Genomic DNA, 18082 nt, shown 5'->3' with positions numbered 1-18082 from the left:
TTTATTTAGCGACAAATAATCCTTTGTTCTATGACTTTCTCTTGTTACCCTTTTGTTCAATTGGCTTAATTGAGTTTTTTTTTCTAAATAACTATAAACTATGCATCAGTTCTAGTATATAGCTTGTATATTGTTGGGAGACAGGTTATTGATCTATAGTTTTAGGATGGCTTGCAGGTTCACTCATAAGGAAAGATTATCTTTTATACTCAATATAATTTCTCCAAGTGTTTTGGGTTTCTACTACCACAACAGGAATGGACCCCATTCCTTGGTCAGGGTATGATTAGAGTTGATAGAATTAGTATTGTTTCAGTCACTGATGTTAGCCAAGAGTGCTCTTTCCAGCACTCACAATGTGCAATTCATACAGAGTTACATGTATTGGCAGCATATCTAAATATGATTGTAAATTATTTTTTCTATTAGATTTGTTGCTCCTCCTACTGTAGCAACTGTCGGTATCTTTTTTCACATTATTCTCATTTCTGCCTGGAAATACTGGTATTTTATGACATTTTGTCTCTGTTTATGTAAGACACTGTGATTACTGTGTGTGTAGCAGTTTTAGTGATCATTGTTATGTTTGTCTTGTTTTTATTGATTACTATATCTGATTTTCTTGCATCTATTTTTTGAACTGTTGGTAATGTATCATCCCATGTGTTATAAACTTCATCATTCTCTGCAATGCTTTGTGGTTCATGTTTCCAGTGCTTTTCAACTACTTCATTATCATAGCCTTTGTACAATCTTCAGTGCTACAGTCTTGCCACATTAATATGACTTTCAGTGTACAGGCCCTCTCCCATTAGTGACTCACAAGCAGTAACAGGATGTGTGACTGTTTCCATTTTTTTTTTTACAGAACCTGCATTTGTCTTTTTCTCCCACATGTTCAATGTTTTTTGTAACTCAATGCATACGCAGTTCACTATCCACCAGCTATTATTAACTTTTTGGTTTCAATTCACCTGTCTGTAACCATTCCTGTATCAAATCCCGATTGACATTAGTTTATTCCAGGCAGTTTCTGTACTTGCCACAATATTTATTCCTTCCCACATTTCCGTCCTTCTCATCTGATCCTTCTCCTTATATTCTTTCTTTAGTTTTTTGGCACATTGAGCAACTTTCTGATTTTTGTCTGCTTATGAGTTGATTTCCATTCCTCTTTGATACTGATGTGGTTCTGCTAAACTAAGCAGAGAAGTCATTTTAGACTTCCCCTTATGCTTTAGAACTTTTACTATGTCTGGATCTGGTGATGTCAGCAGATATGCATGCAGTCCCAAAACTGCAGATCTATACATATAATCAATTTTGTGGAGATCCATATCTCTTTAAGAATGATGAATATATAATATTGGTATACCTTGGTTATTATATGTCATTTGATAAGCATGAAGCATTTTTTTTATTTTCCTGTCCAACTGATCCAATACAGTTTGGGGCCAGTCAATCACCCCAAAATTGTAAGTTAGAACAGGAAGAGCAAATTAGTTTATATCTTGAACTTTGTTCCTATGTGCCAAGGCAGTTTTCAGTATTAGTTTTAGTCTTCCAGAGTATTCCTTACTGGGTTTTACTCACATTTGCTCATCTTATTGACCTTTATCCACATTCCTACTCCTGCATGAATGGTTCATGTTGCAAGAAGGCCTCAAGTTCAGGGAATAAGGCACCTCTACTCTTTTTGGTAGGTGCTATGGGACCTTTTACATCCACCTAAGCTACCACAATAAAAAGTAGATGGGGATGAGACCTCAGCTTAATGTCTCATCCAAAAGATGACAGAGATGGGAGTGCAGTAAGCATACTTATGGTAATATGCAGTGTCAGTTATGAAAAATGCATATAGGTACCTGGTGTAGGAATAGATCCCACAGCCTTCTGATCTTTTAGCACCAAAGTCGAGTGTGACACCTGTTCAGCCACTGACAACATGCAATGAATGGTTAATTGAGAGCTTTATCTTAGAACTTAACTCTTACTTTACCACCACATCTATTATAAAGTATGCAGGCATGTGACGGCTGCACTCATCTCCTTTAAATCATTCTCCTCTACCCTCACTCTTGAATGACATTTTGGGATACTAAATCTCCACCACTTCCCTCTCTTACCAACAGAAAAGAATTTAATCTTGCAGTGCAGAACCATGATTTGGGCATACTGAATTTCATTCCATCCACTACACACTCCTAGGTAGGCTGGATCTCATCGCTAGCTATGGGCAAAAAGAGCATATTGTCTGTAGGCAACAGTGATGTAACTTTCCTATTCCCAATATGAATATGCATCAGTCCTTGACTCCTCCTCAAAATCCCTTCTTTGAAAATCACAAACATGAGTGGAGATAAGACATACTCTTGCCGAAGTGTCTTGACCACGCACGAGTTAACATCAAGATGCAGACATGACTCTCCTGCTACAAATGGAGTGAAAGAGTTGCACTCAGCAGTCCTCTTCTTGCACCTTTTGCAAGACATTCCAGTCTATATTCTGATCAACCATGTGCAGACTGTGACTGGTAAACTGACATGACCTGTCCTATATCTGTACAAGGACAAAGTCCTGATCCGGTGATTGATAACCAGGACTGAATCTGTACTGCTCCTTTGAAATTAAAGGCACGGCTATTAGATGAAGTCTCTTTACATCACCCTGGCATAGGCTTTCCCAGGGAGTCTTAGGGTTATGACCTCTCTGCTGGTGGAACCTACCTTCATATAAATGGAGATCATCTCCCCATTTTTTCCTAGTGGTAAAGTTTTAGCCTTCTGTGCAGCATTGGTAAGGTGTATTAACCACCTGAGCAATATCTAGGGCATTCTGCATTTTCAGCTGGATCTCATGCACTCCTGTTGCCTTATCTCCACAGACCTGTTTAATTGCCATACTGGCTTCATCTATACAATGGACTCAGCTTCATCAATTTGCTCTTGGTGCTGCCTTGTCAAAGAAAAGAATGTCCACTGGGTTCATGAGTTGCTAAATATGTTTGTTTCATGGATCTGCAGTGTCCCCAGTCAATGTCAACATTGTTGCACCCTTGCTGAGAATTATCTGGGCAGACTGCCACCCTCTTCTTGAGTCACAGGTTTGTTTGCTAGAGCAATAGCGAAGCAATCTAAGCATCATTCTCTATTGCCTTGCCAACGTCTTCTCAAGTGGCCTTTCTTTTAACAACTGCTGCAACTGCTGTCTGTTTTATATGTCAGTACATAAAAACAAAAAATAAAAGCCGAGTCCAAAGGACAACAACACAGCCAAACTTAATATTCAAAACCACGTTTAATACGATGTTAGGACTTTCATTTTTAAACTTTAAAAACGTCTTCAGACATAGTTTTAAACACAGAATACTTCTTAAATATCAAAGAGAGACAAGTCATGTGATCACTAGTTCCAGATGAAAAATTTAAAGACATATCCTCATATTATGTATATAATTATTTTTTTTAAAGGAATGTGAAACATTGGCAAAGATGTTCAACAGAAGGGGTTACCCCCATCTAATGCTTGTTGTTGTTGTCTTTCGGCTTTTCCTGGTTAGGGGTCGCCACAGCGGAACTCCAGTCCGCTAATAATTGGCAGTAGATTTTGACGAACGCCAAGGTGCCAGCTCGACGTTCAACCTTCAATGAAGGCACACCAATTTACGCATGTCTTTGAATGCCCACCCAACAATGGGGAGAACATGCAGACTCCACACAGAAGGCACTCCCCGCACTCCAGCCGAGAATCGAATGGGAGAACCTCTTGCTGTGAGGCAACAATGCTACCACTGCACCACCGTGGATGTTACCCCCATCTAATAGTACATGAGTTAATTGATGATGTCCATTTTAAAAGGGAGACAGGGTATTAAAAACCTATATTGGCATGACAGGGGGTAGTTGACAGAACAACTGCTGACCAGAATAGTGACTTAAGAACTACACAAATGCACTGGTGACTGCATTTATAGGGATAGTTCTAAAATTAAGTGGATTATGCAAAAAAAATATATTATATATATAATATTTTTTGTGATAACATTAGTATATTAAATGTATTGGGAAGTGAGCCCTCCATTATTTATAGAAGGGGATGAATATAAAAAACATGGCGGAAAGAAAAGTAATTAAAAAGGTTATTCATCCAAGAATGACTAAGTGTGGCGATTTAGTATGTGTAAATATGTTTTGAAGAGAGACAGTATAATAATTATAGGAACGGCTATCAAAGATCAAGGGGAGGTATAACTGTGACACTGTGGGGGGATTTATGGGGCTCAATGCCTAAACTGTAAAGGTTTTTATGTAGGAAAAAACAAACGAAGATTGCGTAATCACATTTATGAGCACACGTATGACATAAGGAAGAAAAAGACAACCAATGCTCTTTTTAGACACTTGGAGAACTTCCTTGAACACACTTTTAAATTTAGTGTGTTAGAAAAGGTGGAGAGGAATCCGAGGGGAGGTACTTGGTCGGTATATTTGGAGAGACAGGAGGTAATATGGTAATTGCGACTTGAAGCTTATAGACACCCAGGATTTAATGAAGCAGTTAGAATAGCCACCATATTAAAGTTAAAAACATTTGATAGATGAAAAGAATTCAAAGGTTTTTTATTTATTTCTTAACTTTATGAGTAGAATACATGTGTTTAGATGGGAATGTACTTTAAAACTACTTAGACAATATATATATATAGGCTGTCTGAATTTTTTTAGGTTTATGGTGCTGATTTTTGCATGGTTTATTATTGCTTGCAATTTTTAAACATAAACCATTTTAAGTATATACATAATATGAGGCTATTTCTTTAAAATTTTCATCTGGGGCTAGTGATCGCATGCATTTCCTCTCTTCGATATTTCAGAAGTATTCTGTTTTTAAATTATGTCTGAAGAAGTTTTTAAAGTTTAAAAATGAAAGTGCTAACATCGTATTAAACATGGTTTTGAATATTAAGTTTGGCTGTGTTGTTGTCCTTTGGACTCAGATTTTGCTTTTTGTTTTTATATCCAGTTTTTATTTTGTATGTTTTATGTGTCAGTACATATCAGTCAAACATGAAGAAATCTCTGCTAGCACTGCACGGGAAACATATTTCATTCACATAACAGCTTCCCTCAAATTCCATGTTCATCTACTGCTGCTATGGCTATTGTCATGATAAGCTCTGACCACATTTTAGCCACAGCTCCATGTTACTGCCTCAGATTTCTATTACCCTGTCTCTGAAACAATGCTCTGTGTAGAGGAAAGACCAGCTATATCTAACTGGGATTTTCCTACCTGTTACACAAGATCTTATTCCTCCCCCAGTAGTGAGTTGATCTTCTGCATCCCAAGAGGCAATTTCAGCTGTCAGAGTCTAGTCCTCTATAACATGTCTACATCCTGCTTGCCTGCCACTTGACTAGTATAACACCTACTCTGATTTGATATAGTAATAAAAGGTGAATTTCATGGAATAAACCAGTGATATCATTAAAGTGATAAAAACAAAACAATGTTCTTTTTCTTTCATTCTAGAGAAGAGACAACATTTAGGAAGCTTAAGGCACAGATGTGTGGCATAAATTCTTAAATGTGCCAAGATATGTATATGGGTCTACTGTAGATCAACAAATTTACCTTTCATCGAAACTCAAAACTGCGAGACGACTTCAACGGAAGTCCATTTCTATGAAACCTCTGATCACCATGTGGGGGCTGCGTCCCCCACACCCCATTAACTAAATATCCAAATCTGAGATTGCACTACAATGGGGAAAAGGACAAAGTTGACCCTAGTGGACAAGTGGTTCTTTACCTTGTAACACTGTGTCAGTTATCCGAGGCTTCATAGAAATGGAATTTTGTTGAAGTCGTTGCGCAGTTTTGAGTACAGTGAAAGGTAAATTCGTTGATCTAAAGTAGATCCTTATATATATATATATATATATATATATATATATATATATATATATATATATATATATATATATATATATATATATATATATATATATATATATACACATACTAAAGAGAAAAGTGTAGGTAGTTTGAGATAATTTATCTCCCTGTGTCTCTCCATCATAAGCTGGGCACTTCTTGTTTGGTATTTTCAGAAAACATCTCAAAACCTACTTAACAAAAAAATATATATGCAGCTGCATTCTTGACTGTGGGTAAAGTGTCATGTGTTCCATTATCCCATTTAATTTCCTAATAAAGATCAAATTCTTCCAGCATTATAACATGATTACTCTGGTGTGCAATATCTATTTGCAAAAAGCCTATATACTGTACCTATGTTTTTTCATATAAGCGGGCAATGTTACTTGCTTAGGGCTATGGTCTTGGGTTGGGGCTAAAAGGGTTGCTTGGCCAGTTTATGTGGCAATAAATAAAAATAAATAAATGAACAAATGAATAAATAAATAAAGACCACACAACAAAAATGCTGTGTGTGTGTGTGTGTGTGTGTGTGTGTGTGTGTGTGTGTGTGTGTGTGTGTGTGTGTGTGTGTGTGTGTGTGTGCGTGTGTGTGTGTGTGTGTGTGTGTGTGTGTGTGTATGTGTGTACTCATTTGTTTGTGTGTGTGTGTGTGTGTGTGTGTGTGTGTGTGTGTGTGTGTGTGTGTGTGCTTGCGCGCATGTGTTTGTGTATGTATGTAAGTATGTGTGTATATATGAATATATGTGTGTGTGTGTGTGTGTGTGTGTGTGTGTGTGTGTGTGTGTGTGTGTGTGTGTGTGTGTGTGTGTGTGTGTGTGTGTGAGCTTCTTCCTCTTTAAATCACCGCCGTGGTGGAGCCCCTATTTTTGCTCAGTTTGATGGGGAAGTGCACAAGCTGCTCCTTTAGTACTGCTGTTTTGCTTAATAGCCTCTCATTAGTATTTACCACAGCAACTGAGTGTCTCTTTAGTCATATCAGACATGGTAGCACAAAGTAATTTTTTTCATCCATTCCATCTGTGCATTGCATAAACAACAACATGCCTCTGAATCTAATATCTATAATAGTTGGTGTAACTTAAGAAAGGTTTTAAAACTAAATGCATTGGACCAAAAGGATAAGTAGGTAGATTATTTATAATCAACACAATCAAGAAAAGCACGTATGTATGTGCATGTGCGCATGCAAGAGAACGTGCACGCACACACACACACACACACACACACACACATGTGCGTGCTCCCACACTCACACACAATAAGTTAAATAAAGATAGCTATGAAAGCACTACAAAGAAGGAACTCTAAAAATATACAAATTAGCTGCATTCATCTTCCAATTACTCAGTTAATCCATTTTATGTTTTTAGAGGAAATAGATCCTTTCCCAGTAGTCAAATTGCCCACATCACAGAAATTAATTCTTGATGTGGCACCAGCCCATTGAGTATACAGTGACACACGCACACATGCACACACGCGCAGACACACACACACACACACACACACACACACACACACACACACACACACACACACACACACACACACACACACACACACACACACACACACACACACACACACACACACACACACACACACACACACACACACACACACACACACACACACACACACACACACACACACACACACAAACTGTTACACGTGGCAGTCAAACCTAAACAATCAAAATATGTAATTAATTTTCTATCCCACTTTAAAATGATTTGTGCCTCTTTATAAAAGGCCTAATCTTCAACATCTTACCAGTTTGTAGGCATTATTTATCACATGTGACTTGAAAGACAAAGGTCATATGGTGTATCACTTTTCATTAATTTCACTTGTTGGTATAGTACTAAGAATCACATGCAAAATTCACAGTGAAAAATGCTTCTGGCTCAGAACTTCTGTGAAAAAGGGCTTTAAGACAACATGTTGATCTTACAGTACTTATTCCTCGCAGTTCAGTTCTACATTAGATTTGTGTGTCCATTATGTACTGAAGATTTTGACCGTGTCATTAAAGCACACAAATGATGAGTTCCTGGGTGTAACTGAATGAACAGAAAAGAGATAATATTTACAGATGCATCACTCATTTCTAAACTTTTTTAGAAATTACTTCAGCTAATGTTGAAAATCTATTCTGTAGAGCTTAGATATTGATTATCAGCATGCTGTTTTAGGTGAATAACACCTTTTGAAACATTTGGTGGATGTAAGAAGTGCAGTAGTTAACTAATATGAGATATAAAAATGAAATGCTTTTCTGACCCTTCTCCAGTCTTCACCTTGTGTTTTGCACCATCACGCATTAACCTTCAAAGTTTACATTGTCTTATTCTTTAAAGGAGATTTAACATGCCCCTTGTCAGTGGTGCAACAGGTCACTCACCTCTGGTGCAGAAGGCTGTGTGTTGTATTCCCACTCCAGATAGATGGGTACTGCACTCCTGAGTGTGTCATCCTTCATACCAGACATTAAACCAGGGACCCATCTGCCTGAGTTGGTGGTAGCTCAGGTGGATGTTAAACATCCCACTGCACCTATCAAAAAGAGTAGAGGAAGTTCCCTGATGCCGTGGCCAAATTTCTCCTAGTAGTATAAATACCACCTGAGGTCTTCCCTGAAAACAGGCTACTAGCCTAGTGGAACTAACCCTGTTAACAAAGGATAATAATAGATACTTAACTATATAGACCAGAATCCACTGCTGACAAGTATTAGAACTTGGGGAAACCTTGGAACTAGCACATACTAAACTAGCAAAAGAATATACAGGTATGCAGTGTATCCTAACACTCATTTACTGCATTTGATAATAATTGGAAATATTTATTTACAATGGCAGGGATGGAACAGTGTAAGCGATGTCAAGGTAACTCCTTTGCTCCTGCAAACTTAACTGTTCCTGGCTCATTTTCATTTGACTATGCATGAACATATCACCAAATATGGATCGAAATGGTACAGTACATCATTGTAGAGCAACATTCATACTTAACTGCACACAGAGTGCTTCACTTAGGATATTACTTCTTCAGACATGTTTTTTGTTATAGAAGAACTTGCTGGTATAATTTTTATGTCAACATTTTATTGGAAGGAACAAGTATTTCTGTATTTCTGTTTTTTTTTGTTGTTGTTAAAGTCGGTATTTTGCATCCCTGACAGCAATGTCTTTGAGCAGCATATAGCATACCTCTCAACTTATTTGCTTAAGAATTCTGAGCAAAGCCAAAAATAAAGTAGGGAGGGATAAAGACCACAAATTACAGACAACTATTACATTTTACTCTAATTCACTTAAAATGTTAATAGAACAAAATGTTTTGCATAAATATGCATTTTCTGACAAAAAGTTTAAAACTCCATTTGGCATTTTTAGCTGACTATGATCCTCGGTGATTTTCCAGAAAAAAAAAAAAAACAATATGAGGGATAAAACAATGATATAAGACAAAATCAGATATGTTCTGCAAAATCAGGGACAATTGAGAGACAGGGCATGACGTGTTCATATGTAGCCTGGCTCTACACCTAGAAACCTAACTCTGCTTTCTTTTAGAGATTGCTGCCAGTGAAAGTTGTCAGCAGATGGACACTGACAGGATAATGTTTTATCCCACACCACAGTGAATTGTGTTGGGAGTGTTTCAGTCAACATGCCAACCTGGAATTTCATCTAGTCAAGCATGTTACGTTTGTGTGTATGTATGTGCATGTGTGTGTATTTTTGTGACTATATGTGAATAAATATGTGTGCCAGTAATATGTGTATATGCACACATTCAAGCACAAAAAACATACACACACATGTACATATGTATGTATAGTTAGTATGTGTATGTGAATGTGAGAATATGTAGATATTATCCTAACCATGAGGTACAACAAACTAAATATACAACTTTATGAGTCATGTTAAAATTCTGAGGTTTCTCAGCAGATTTGTTTTATGTGACTTGCTTTTTATAATACCTGTTGTACGAATGAACATTAGAGTGTATTATTGTGAGTAATTTGCTTTGGGCTGAGCTAGGAGGGCAAATTACTAATAACTGAGAATAGTTTTATAGATCACATATTGGATATATGTTTAAATTCTGATATGCACTTTGGAAATCCATTTTGAGTTTGTCTATAGAGTTGGGAATATGCTATATGCTGCAAGCTGTTTTCAGACAGTTATATTTTGTGACACACATTCAGTGGGAATATGATCTGCTGAAATGTTTGGGCTGTGAAAACTCCCACACTGTGACAGATGTCAGGCCCAATTAAGTGACTCATATCCAGGTTTCTGTCCAATAGGATCTCCCATTAAATATCAATTTATTAGATATTCCAGCCCCTTCCCACCCCTTATCTCTTACACCATCTCAAGGCTGAATTCATTGGTACCAGGAGAGAAAGGAAACACAACATATCATTCTGCTCCCGTCCTTAATTTTACGGTATTGATAGCAGTAACAAGGAACATTAGTTTTGGAAGACATTATCTTTGATGACATCTTCAGGCTTCTTTCAGAGATACTGTGAAAAAGGAGGTGGGCAGTCATTCAGACTGAACCTTAAAGGAAGATTCTTTGAGAACAATTATTCTGTGACCTTATCCAGCATCTGATTAATTTTTATTTTGTAGTGGTAGAAGAAGAGACATCAACTACATAAAGCCTTATCTCTAAATTTCAACTGGATGCCTTTTGCTTTCAAAGGGAAATCATGCTGTAAGCTCTTATCTGTACATCTTCTTGTTAAATGGTTTAGCAAACGGGAGACAGCCTGACAAAAACTACATCTTATCACCACCACCATCTTTGCTGCTTCCATCTGAATAAGAAAAAAAATCTTTTCATCTACAAGATTTTATCTGTATGGGATCATTAATGCTATGTCCAGATACTTGAAGAGATATCATGTTTGCCAAAAATCTCAATCACATATTTTAGTTTCTTGTGGAGATTTGTAATCCCTGGACTACAGATCAATATTCAGTTTTTAATCAGGTGAATTATCAGACAATAAAATACCTTTGTATTAGACTTTTTTTCTACAGAACCCGAAGAATAAAAAGCACACAAATAACGGATGTAAAATATGTTTTCAAGTAAACAAAACAAAAAGACTAAACCCCTAATTTGAAAGTTACATTTTGGGATTGAGTTCATTTGCTGGAATCTTATTTAAGGACTTTAAATATTTTCATTGCACAGAAATAATTTATTTGAACATAATTAGAGGTAAGTGCTGGTAGAATTTGATTTCTGTCTATATTTCTGTGGTAGCAAAATGCAGCAATAAGGCTAAGGTTTTATTAAATCTGCAAAATAACTGTGCTGTATATAAAGTGTTAGTGCAAATTTTACAAAACAAAAATGTCTTTAATAATACTAATGACTGAATCAGCCACATATATACTGGTGCAGAGTTTTGATTTACCAGTGAAATATCTGATAAACTAGTGCATTGCTTGTTTTACCAGTGAAATCTAAAAAATATATATATATATATATATATATATATATATATATATATATATATACATATATATATATGCTCACATTAATATTCAGATTCTCTTCTACTAAAGTAAAATTAACTTCATAAATGCATTTTAAAATCATTATTTTGTGCAACTGAGTATATGATTCATGTTTGTTAAATACAAACTTACCGTTTATCTATTTTAAAATCTTAGACCTGAAAACATTGCATAGACTGTTCAAACAGACTGATACACACACACACACACACACACACACACACACACATACACACACACACACACACATACTTGTGCTGTTTTAAGTTTGGATTTTACATCTAGTAAAATCAGTGATCAACTTTAATGTATTTGTTATTCCCTATAGATAAAATTCAGTATTTTCAGTTTTGGTAGGGTCTATAAGAAATGTTGCACACATTACACATATTAAATATATGTGCATTTTCTTTTTTTATATTTTACAATGCTGTTTTGGTATCTTGAATATAACATTTACATGCACTTATTGCCTTTATTTATGTTTTCCTACCATTTTAGCATGTTTTGACTATAGTTAGGACATATATAGTGTATATATTTGCATGTAGAACCTTAGCTTGTAGGCCCTGAAAAAAAATCCAGCTTCTTCATAATTGTTTTGTATTTTCTTTCTGATTTTAGTGTAAAATTGGTTTAAATATGCATTATACCCTTTCAATATGTATATTCTGTGCTGTATTTTCATTGCTGTATGTTAGCTTTAATTATTTTTTATGATTTCTTGCATAAACTAAGGTGCTGCTTTGTTTATATTCCTTTCCATGTGATGACTGGATCCTTTCTTCTCTCTTTGGAAAAACCTATATGCATCTTAATATCATTACATTTTCACAATAAAGCCTGTTTCATATACATTATTTCAGTTCAAACTGAAAAAAAGTGAAGCTTTTTCATTTATTTTTTATTTTTATTATTTTTATATGGTTGGTGTAAACACGGAAAGTAAATAATACCTTTGTTTCAGACTTAAATTCCTAGTGCATGTCTGTTTGAGTTCTGTTTTAATATAATTTACATGGTTATTGCTCAACTTTTCCTCGTTTTATTTAAAAAAAAATAGTGTTTGTTTTACATGGCATTTATTGATAGGATGCATGTTGTGTAACTGGTACAGAATTCTATACAGCTATCATTCTGAAAAATACTTTCCTAGTACACTTTGCTATATTTTATTATCTACCTTCATAGAACTACAGGTGCATTCTCAGTACAGCATCTTGTTCCTTCCACACATGAGCAGATAATCTGTTTGCATTTACACTGCTTAATGCATATATGTATATATCATCCTAAATTTAAACCTGATAATTTATAATGTTTCCTTTTCCCTAGAGACTTTACACTGTTTCGTAAAAATGATGCTGAGCCCAGACCAGCCCGACTCAGATCACCCTTCACAGTCTGACCCTGAGTCAATGGTTAATGAAGTAAAAGTGGGTTGTGTTTCTGATTTTGAGACTTTGGAAGGAGATGGAAAAGGCAAAATAGCACATCCTCAGCAACTTAGTCGAGAAGAGAAGCGCAGAAGGAGACGGGCTACAGCCAAGTATCGCTCTGCTCATGCAACGAGAGAACGGATTAGAGTTGAGGCTTTCAATGTAGCTTTTGCAGAACTGAGGAAACTGTTGCCTACCCTCCCCCCTGACAAAAAATTATCCAAAATTGAAATTCTCAGGTTAGCTATATGCTATATCTCATATCTTAACCATGTACTGGATGTTTAGAGTCACATAAAATATATACACAAATTAAATTAAAAGAGAAATCTGGACAAAGAAATAACCTGCAAAATATTTATGTTTTGTACTCTGTTGGTACAGCATACATCTCATTCATGAAATTTTGTCATGTAATTAAAAATCAAATGCTAACAAAGCACTTGGATATTTATATAGAATTGAAGTTTGCCCTTGCACTTAGTATGTAGTTGATCTGTTATATAATGAAAGCAAACAAATCAAGACTTAAATCAACAGATGATGAGACTGCGTACTCACTATCTCTAGGAAATAATGAATACAAACTAGTAAATGCTATTTGGTGTATGGTTCAAAACTATTTCACTAATAGAATGTTACCACACTAAAATTCATATTTTAAAATGTACGTGGAAATGTTGCCTCTTAGAATTTTAAATATGAAAATGGAAAATACAAAATGGCACAAATGGCAGAATAACCAAGAAAAAACTTGTATAAATTGTTCATTGAATGTAAAGAGCAAAAACTAAATATTTTGCAGGCAGATATGTGTAATACTTTTCAGGCAGACGTAGTAAATTCAGCTTAAACTGTTGGTACTCTAAGGTAAGGACTATAAAATAATGAACAAATAGAAGGCTGACAAGTGCCCCTTTTTATCCAAAAACATCTAATTGTGACCTTAAAATGTCTTAAGGCTACAGGTAAAATGATAATATTATTTATTTATATAATTTTTCAACTTATTTTTATGAATGTATTTATTTTTAATAGTAGTTTTGAATAATTTGTGCCAATTTGTTAATATGGTCAAGTGTTTACACCTTTACTGTAAACTGTTTATGTCTCTTTTGGTGTTTGTTGAAAGTATAACAAAGTGATATTTTGGCTCTTATATTGCACTTGTATCTGGATTTGTTTTTCTGTTCTAAACTATATTTTGTAAATTTACTTGTCTAGTCTGGATACTTTTTTTCTGTGAGCTTGAGAATAGCACACCAATATTGGGGTAGAGAGTTTTAGAACATGTTATTCTTTTATGTATATTTTGTCAGACACTGTCAAACCAATACAGGGCAGACTGTTTCTCTGAATTTTGGAAGAATTTATTAGAATTTTATTCCTGAAATTCTAGAACTATCTCCCTTTGTTACAACCAAAAATGATTTTTGCAAGTTTCTTGTTATTTGGTGTGAATCTCTTTAAAAAAGAAGTGCATTTTGTAGTGGAAACAAACATATCTGCTATCCAAAGATATTAGTCTTTTTCAGGGTTTCTATTGTGTCTTTGTTGCTTTATATACGCAATATTTTGTAGTGAAAATAGATAAATCTGGTTTCTAACTGAGACATTTTTCATATTTATTCATGAATGGTGCACTGTTTTGAATATAAATAAATATGTAAACTCTGAGTGCTACTTTCTTGTATTGCCTCTTGCAGCTGTAGCTGTGTTTAAACGTGCATTACAGATTATATAACAGACTTACTGACATTCAACAAACTAAACCAGACTACTTCTTGAAGAAATGACAGGCAGTGTGGATTTGAAAGTTTTCCCTTTGGAACAGAAATAGCACTTTATCTTTGTTTGCAGATTTGCCATTATTATAATCCTTAGACTAAGAATTCAGCTTTTGCAGATGCAGTATTTTTGTTTGACATGATGAATGTTCGTCCAGCTTTAAAAAGTAGTGCAGTTAATCTTCTCCATTTCTGCCTTTAACCTTATCATTGATTGCTACCAAGTAGGTATTTTTAAGAAAATACACTCATGTTTTTGTGAAAGCTTTCAGGTAGGGATAAACTTCCACAATAGTTAGTTCTCTTAAATTTCACAAATTTTGTCAAATGACAATAGCTCTATAGTACAGAACCAAAACAAGAAATGCAGACTTTATGTTTAGAGGTGTGCTTTCCTAGGTGGGTCACTATAGGGGAAAAAAAAAAAATATATATATATATATATATATATATATATATATATATAGTGTACATAAAATCAAGCCACAGTTTAGAAGACATTCTACGTTTCTTGATTCTTTATTTTGAAGGAGTACATGGGTGTGTCTAATATGGAACTCCCATAGATATGCCATAGGTTTTCTTTCTGCATTTAGTATCTCTGGATGTGATTTTTCTTTGGCTCTCTGTATTGTTTTGTGATAAAATATTCTTTTCCCTAGGGAGGTGGGCAGGTGTTGCTCCAGTCGAGCGAATGGAACTAAATTACAGGACCGTCTGTCACCTCCTCTGGGAAAAAGATTTGGGGAGGGGAATAAAAAATTAAACAGGAGGAAGAAAGCATGACATCAGACTGGTGTAGATGTGAAAAAATAAACAGGAATTCCTCCTGCCATTTAAAATAAAACTGTTGACAAACTGGAAACAAAATGCAGGAACAGTAAACATTCAGTATGGTACTTTCAAGCATCTAACAACAAATGGTTATATCAATACATTTTCTTAACTAATAAGTTTTCAAGACATGATCAAATTAATAAACTAGCATGCATTATAGTCTAAATAAGTCCATATATAATGTTGTTTTTTATGGGTATAGTTAAATTTAGGATGACCTGTCTATTTTGCTATACAAAGGAAATTATTACCTTGATTTTTAAAATTATAGTGTATGCTAGGGTACAGCAGCTTTAACAAAATAATCATAAAAAATACAACAGACATCTCTATATGTTCATGAAAAATACAACAGTTTTAAAACATACTTAAAAATAATTGTAGAGTTTTATCTTTCTAAAAGAGAAGACAGTATTTATAACAAAGAATTGTTTATTATTTATAGAATGAGTTAAAATGAGAAAGTTGTTAATTTGTGTTAGGAGTAAAATAAAGATACACCAGTCAAATAATACACCTGTCAGAAGAAACAATTTAATAATTCAAGGAAATAATAGTTTATTTGTTAAAGACATCAGCTTACAGTACAAGTCAATAGAAGGGAAAGAATGTTTACATTTAAAAAAAAAAACACAACATGATTAATAAAAAGACAAATGACACTCAACGTGTTGCATACATGTTCAACAGAAGAAGGATACACAAACGTAATCAGGTGTAAGGAAATTATATAATACAAACAGGTATAAATGCTTGTATTGAACTTATAGGAAACAGCCTTCTAGTTCTCCTGAGAATAAAGGGCTAAGCTGTCTAAGACAGAATGAAATTTGCCACAGCTATATTTCATAGTGGTTGGCATTATACAAGATTATCAAGGAAATTAAATGGAGAGAAATGATGGCACTGTGCATAATTACAGCTGAAGGGAGTAATTATCATTCAGAATATGAAAGGTGGAGGGGAGGATAAAGCATTAATAATCTTGAGACAAATAGATGCAGTCAATCCACTTTGATCTCGTAAGAAGCACAGAAGTAAATGTTTTCATGCACAGAAAATAAATTCTTTCCTGGGGATTTTTAGATGCATGTTATACAAAAAGTATCTGTAGGAGGTACCTGGGAATACTTAAATATAAATTGCATTTTTCAGATTTGGTAATACAGCAAATATAAGATGTAGCAAGAGTTTTTGTCAAATAAAAGAATGAGTTATACCGAAAAGTGCATTGTGTAAATTCTCGGCATGAGATCTACATGCAGAAAGGTGACTGACTATTTCATTTTGAAAGCAGCACTGGTAAATTATAATGCATTTCAATAAATTACATGGTACTGCATTTCTTTGAAAACAATTACTAAATTGAGCTCTTTAATTTCAGGCTTATATAGCCAGATAATTATTTATTATGACAGATTCTACTTTTTTTCCTATGGACTAGCTAAAACTTTAATTAGCCAGTTCTACATTTCCAGGCAGTTATCTTAATATGTACCATAAATATTGGTGATTCACTAATAATAATACTATGAGCAAATTGTAAGTCAGTATATTGTATTATAGGCTTGTCTTTTTTGGTATGTTTAATATAATCACTAAATAATATAAATTATACCATATAGATGCTTCATAAATTTAAATAAATTATATATACATGGGAGAATGGATGCCAAGAAACACCAAACATCACAATTTTCATTCATTGTTGCATGGGTACAGCTTCCAGTATACAACGTTATTTTCCAGCAAGCTACAAGAACAGTTGTGATACAATGACACATTTATTTATCCCATCTGCAATGAAAGGCTGGAGTACTGCAGTCCAGATCTGTTGCACATACTGAGCTTGTATAGCCCTTCCTAAGATGTCGAAACACAAAGAAAAATAGCTTAACTGGTAAACAGCCGGGTCTGCTATAAGTGCTCACATGCTAGTAGCCTGCAACAAACCTGCTCATGCCACTTGTTCTAATTGGCAAGCACCCTAACTCCCACTAGCCCATTCCTAGTTAATTGCCTAGCCCTTTCACCACTTGGCACTACTTTACTGCACAGCTCTATAACCCTAAAACTCCCACCAGGTCCATAGCTTGAAACCTAAAGTTCCCAATTGCTCCCTAAATCTAAAACTCCATCCCCCACTCTAAAACTAAAGTACCTGACCACTTCCTAACCCTAAACCTCCCCTTCAACTCCCTATACCTTAAGCTACCCTCTCCCTAAAGCTAAATCCCACTCCTGCTTGCTTTCTTAAACTGTATCTATACTCCCAGACCTCCACTTCCTCCCAGTGGCTGCTGGACTTATTTTGCTCAAAGATAGCTTCTCTGTTCAGGTGTGATGCAGCACAGCTGTCAAACCTTGCACAAACAGGTATTCGAGTTTGATAGCAAGCCATCAGTCATGAACATCAAAGGAAGCCAGAGTCCCTGGCTGTGCTACAGCAATCTTTGCATGCCTCATACTTGGGCATTTGCAGTAGTCCCTAACTTACTAGCTAGACAGGCATGTCCAATAG

At 35.1% G+C, this 18082-nt stretch overlaps 1 protein-coding gene across 1 annotated transcript; it reads left to right on the top strand.

Moving 5' to 3' along the window:
* Positions 1–10339: 10339 nt before the first annotated feature.
* On the top strand, positions 10340–14614 carry NHLH2 (nescient helix-loop-helix 2). The gene is made up of 2 exons (XM_044072940.1): positions 10340–11196; positions 12834–14614. The coding sequence occupies exon 2, from the start codon at positions 12857–12859 to the stop codon at positions 13223–13225; it is 369 nt and encodes a 122-aa protein (XP_043928875.1). The 5' UTR covers positions 10340–11196; positions 12834–12856; the 3' UTR covers positions 13226–14614.
* The last annotated feature ends 3468 nt before the right edge of the window (positions 14615–18082 follow it).

The sequence above is a fragment of the Protopterus annectens genome, chromosome 5.part1 (genome assembly GCF_019279795.1).
Source record: "Protopterus annectens isolate FY-2018-M chromosome 5.part1, PAN1.0, whole genome shotgun sequence".
NCBI lineage: Eukaryota > Metazoa > Chordata > Ceratodontiformes > Protopteridae > Protopterus > Protopterus annectens.
The sequence above is the reverse complement of the archived record's forward strand: the minus strand, read 5'-3'. Positions and strand labels throughout refer to the sequence as shown.

Coding starts and splice junctions, on each gene's coding strand:
- NHLH2 (XM_044072940.1), top strand. CDS start 12,857: ATGATGCTGAGCCCAGACCAGCCCGACTCAGATCACCCTTCACAGTCT.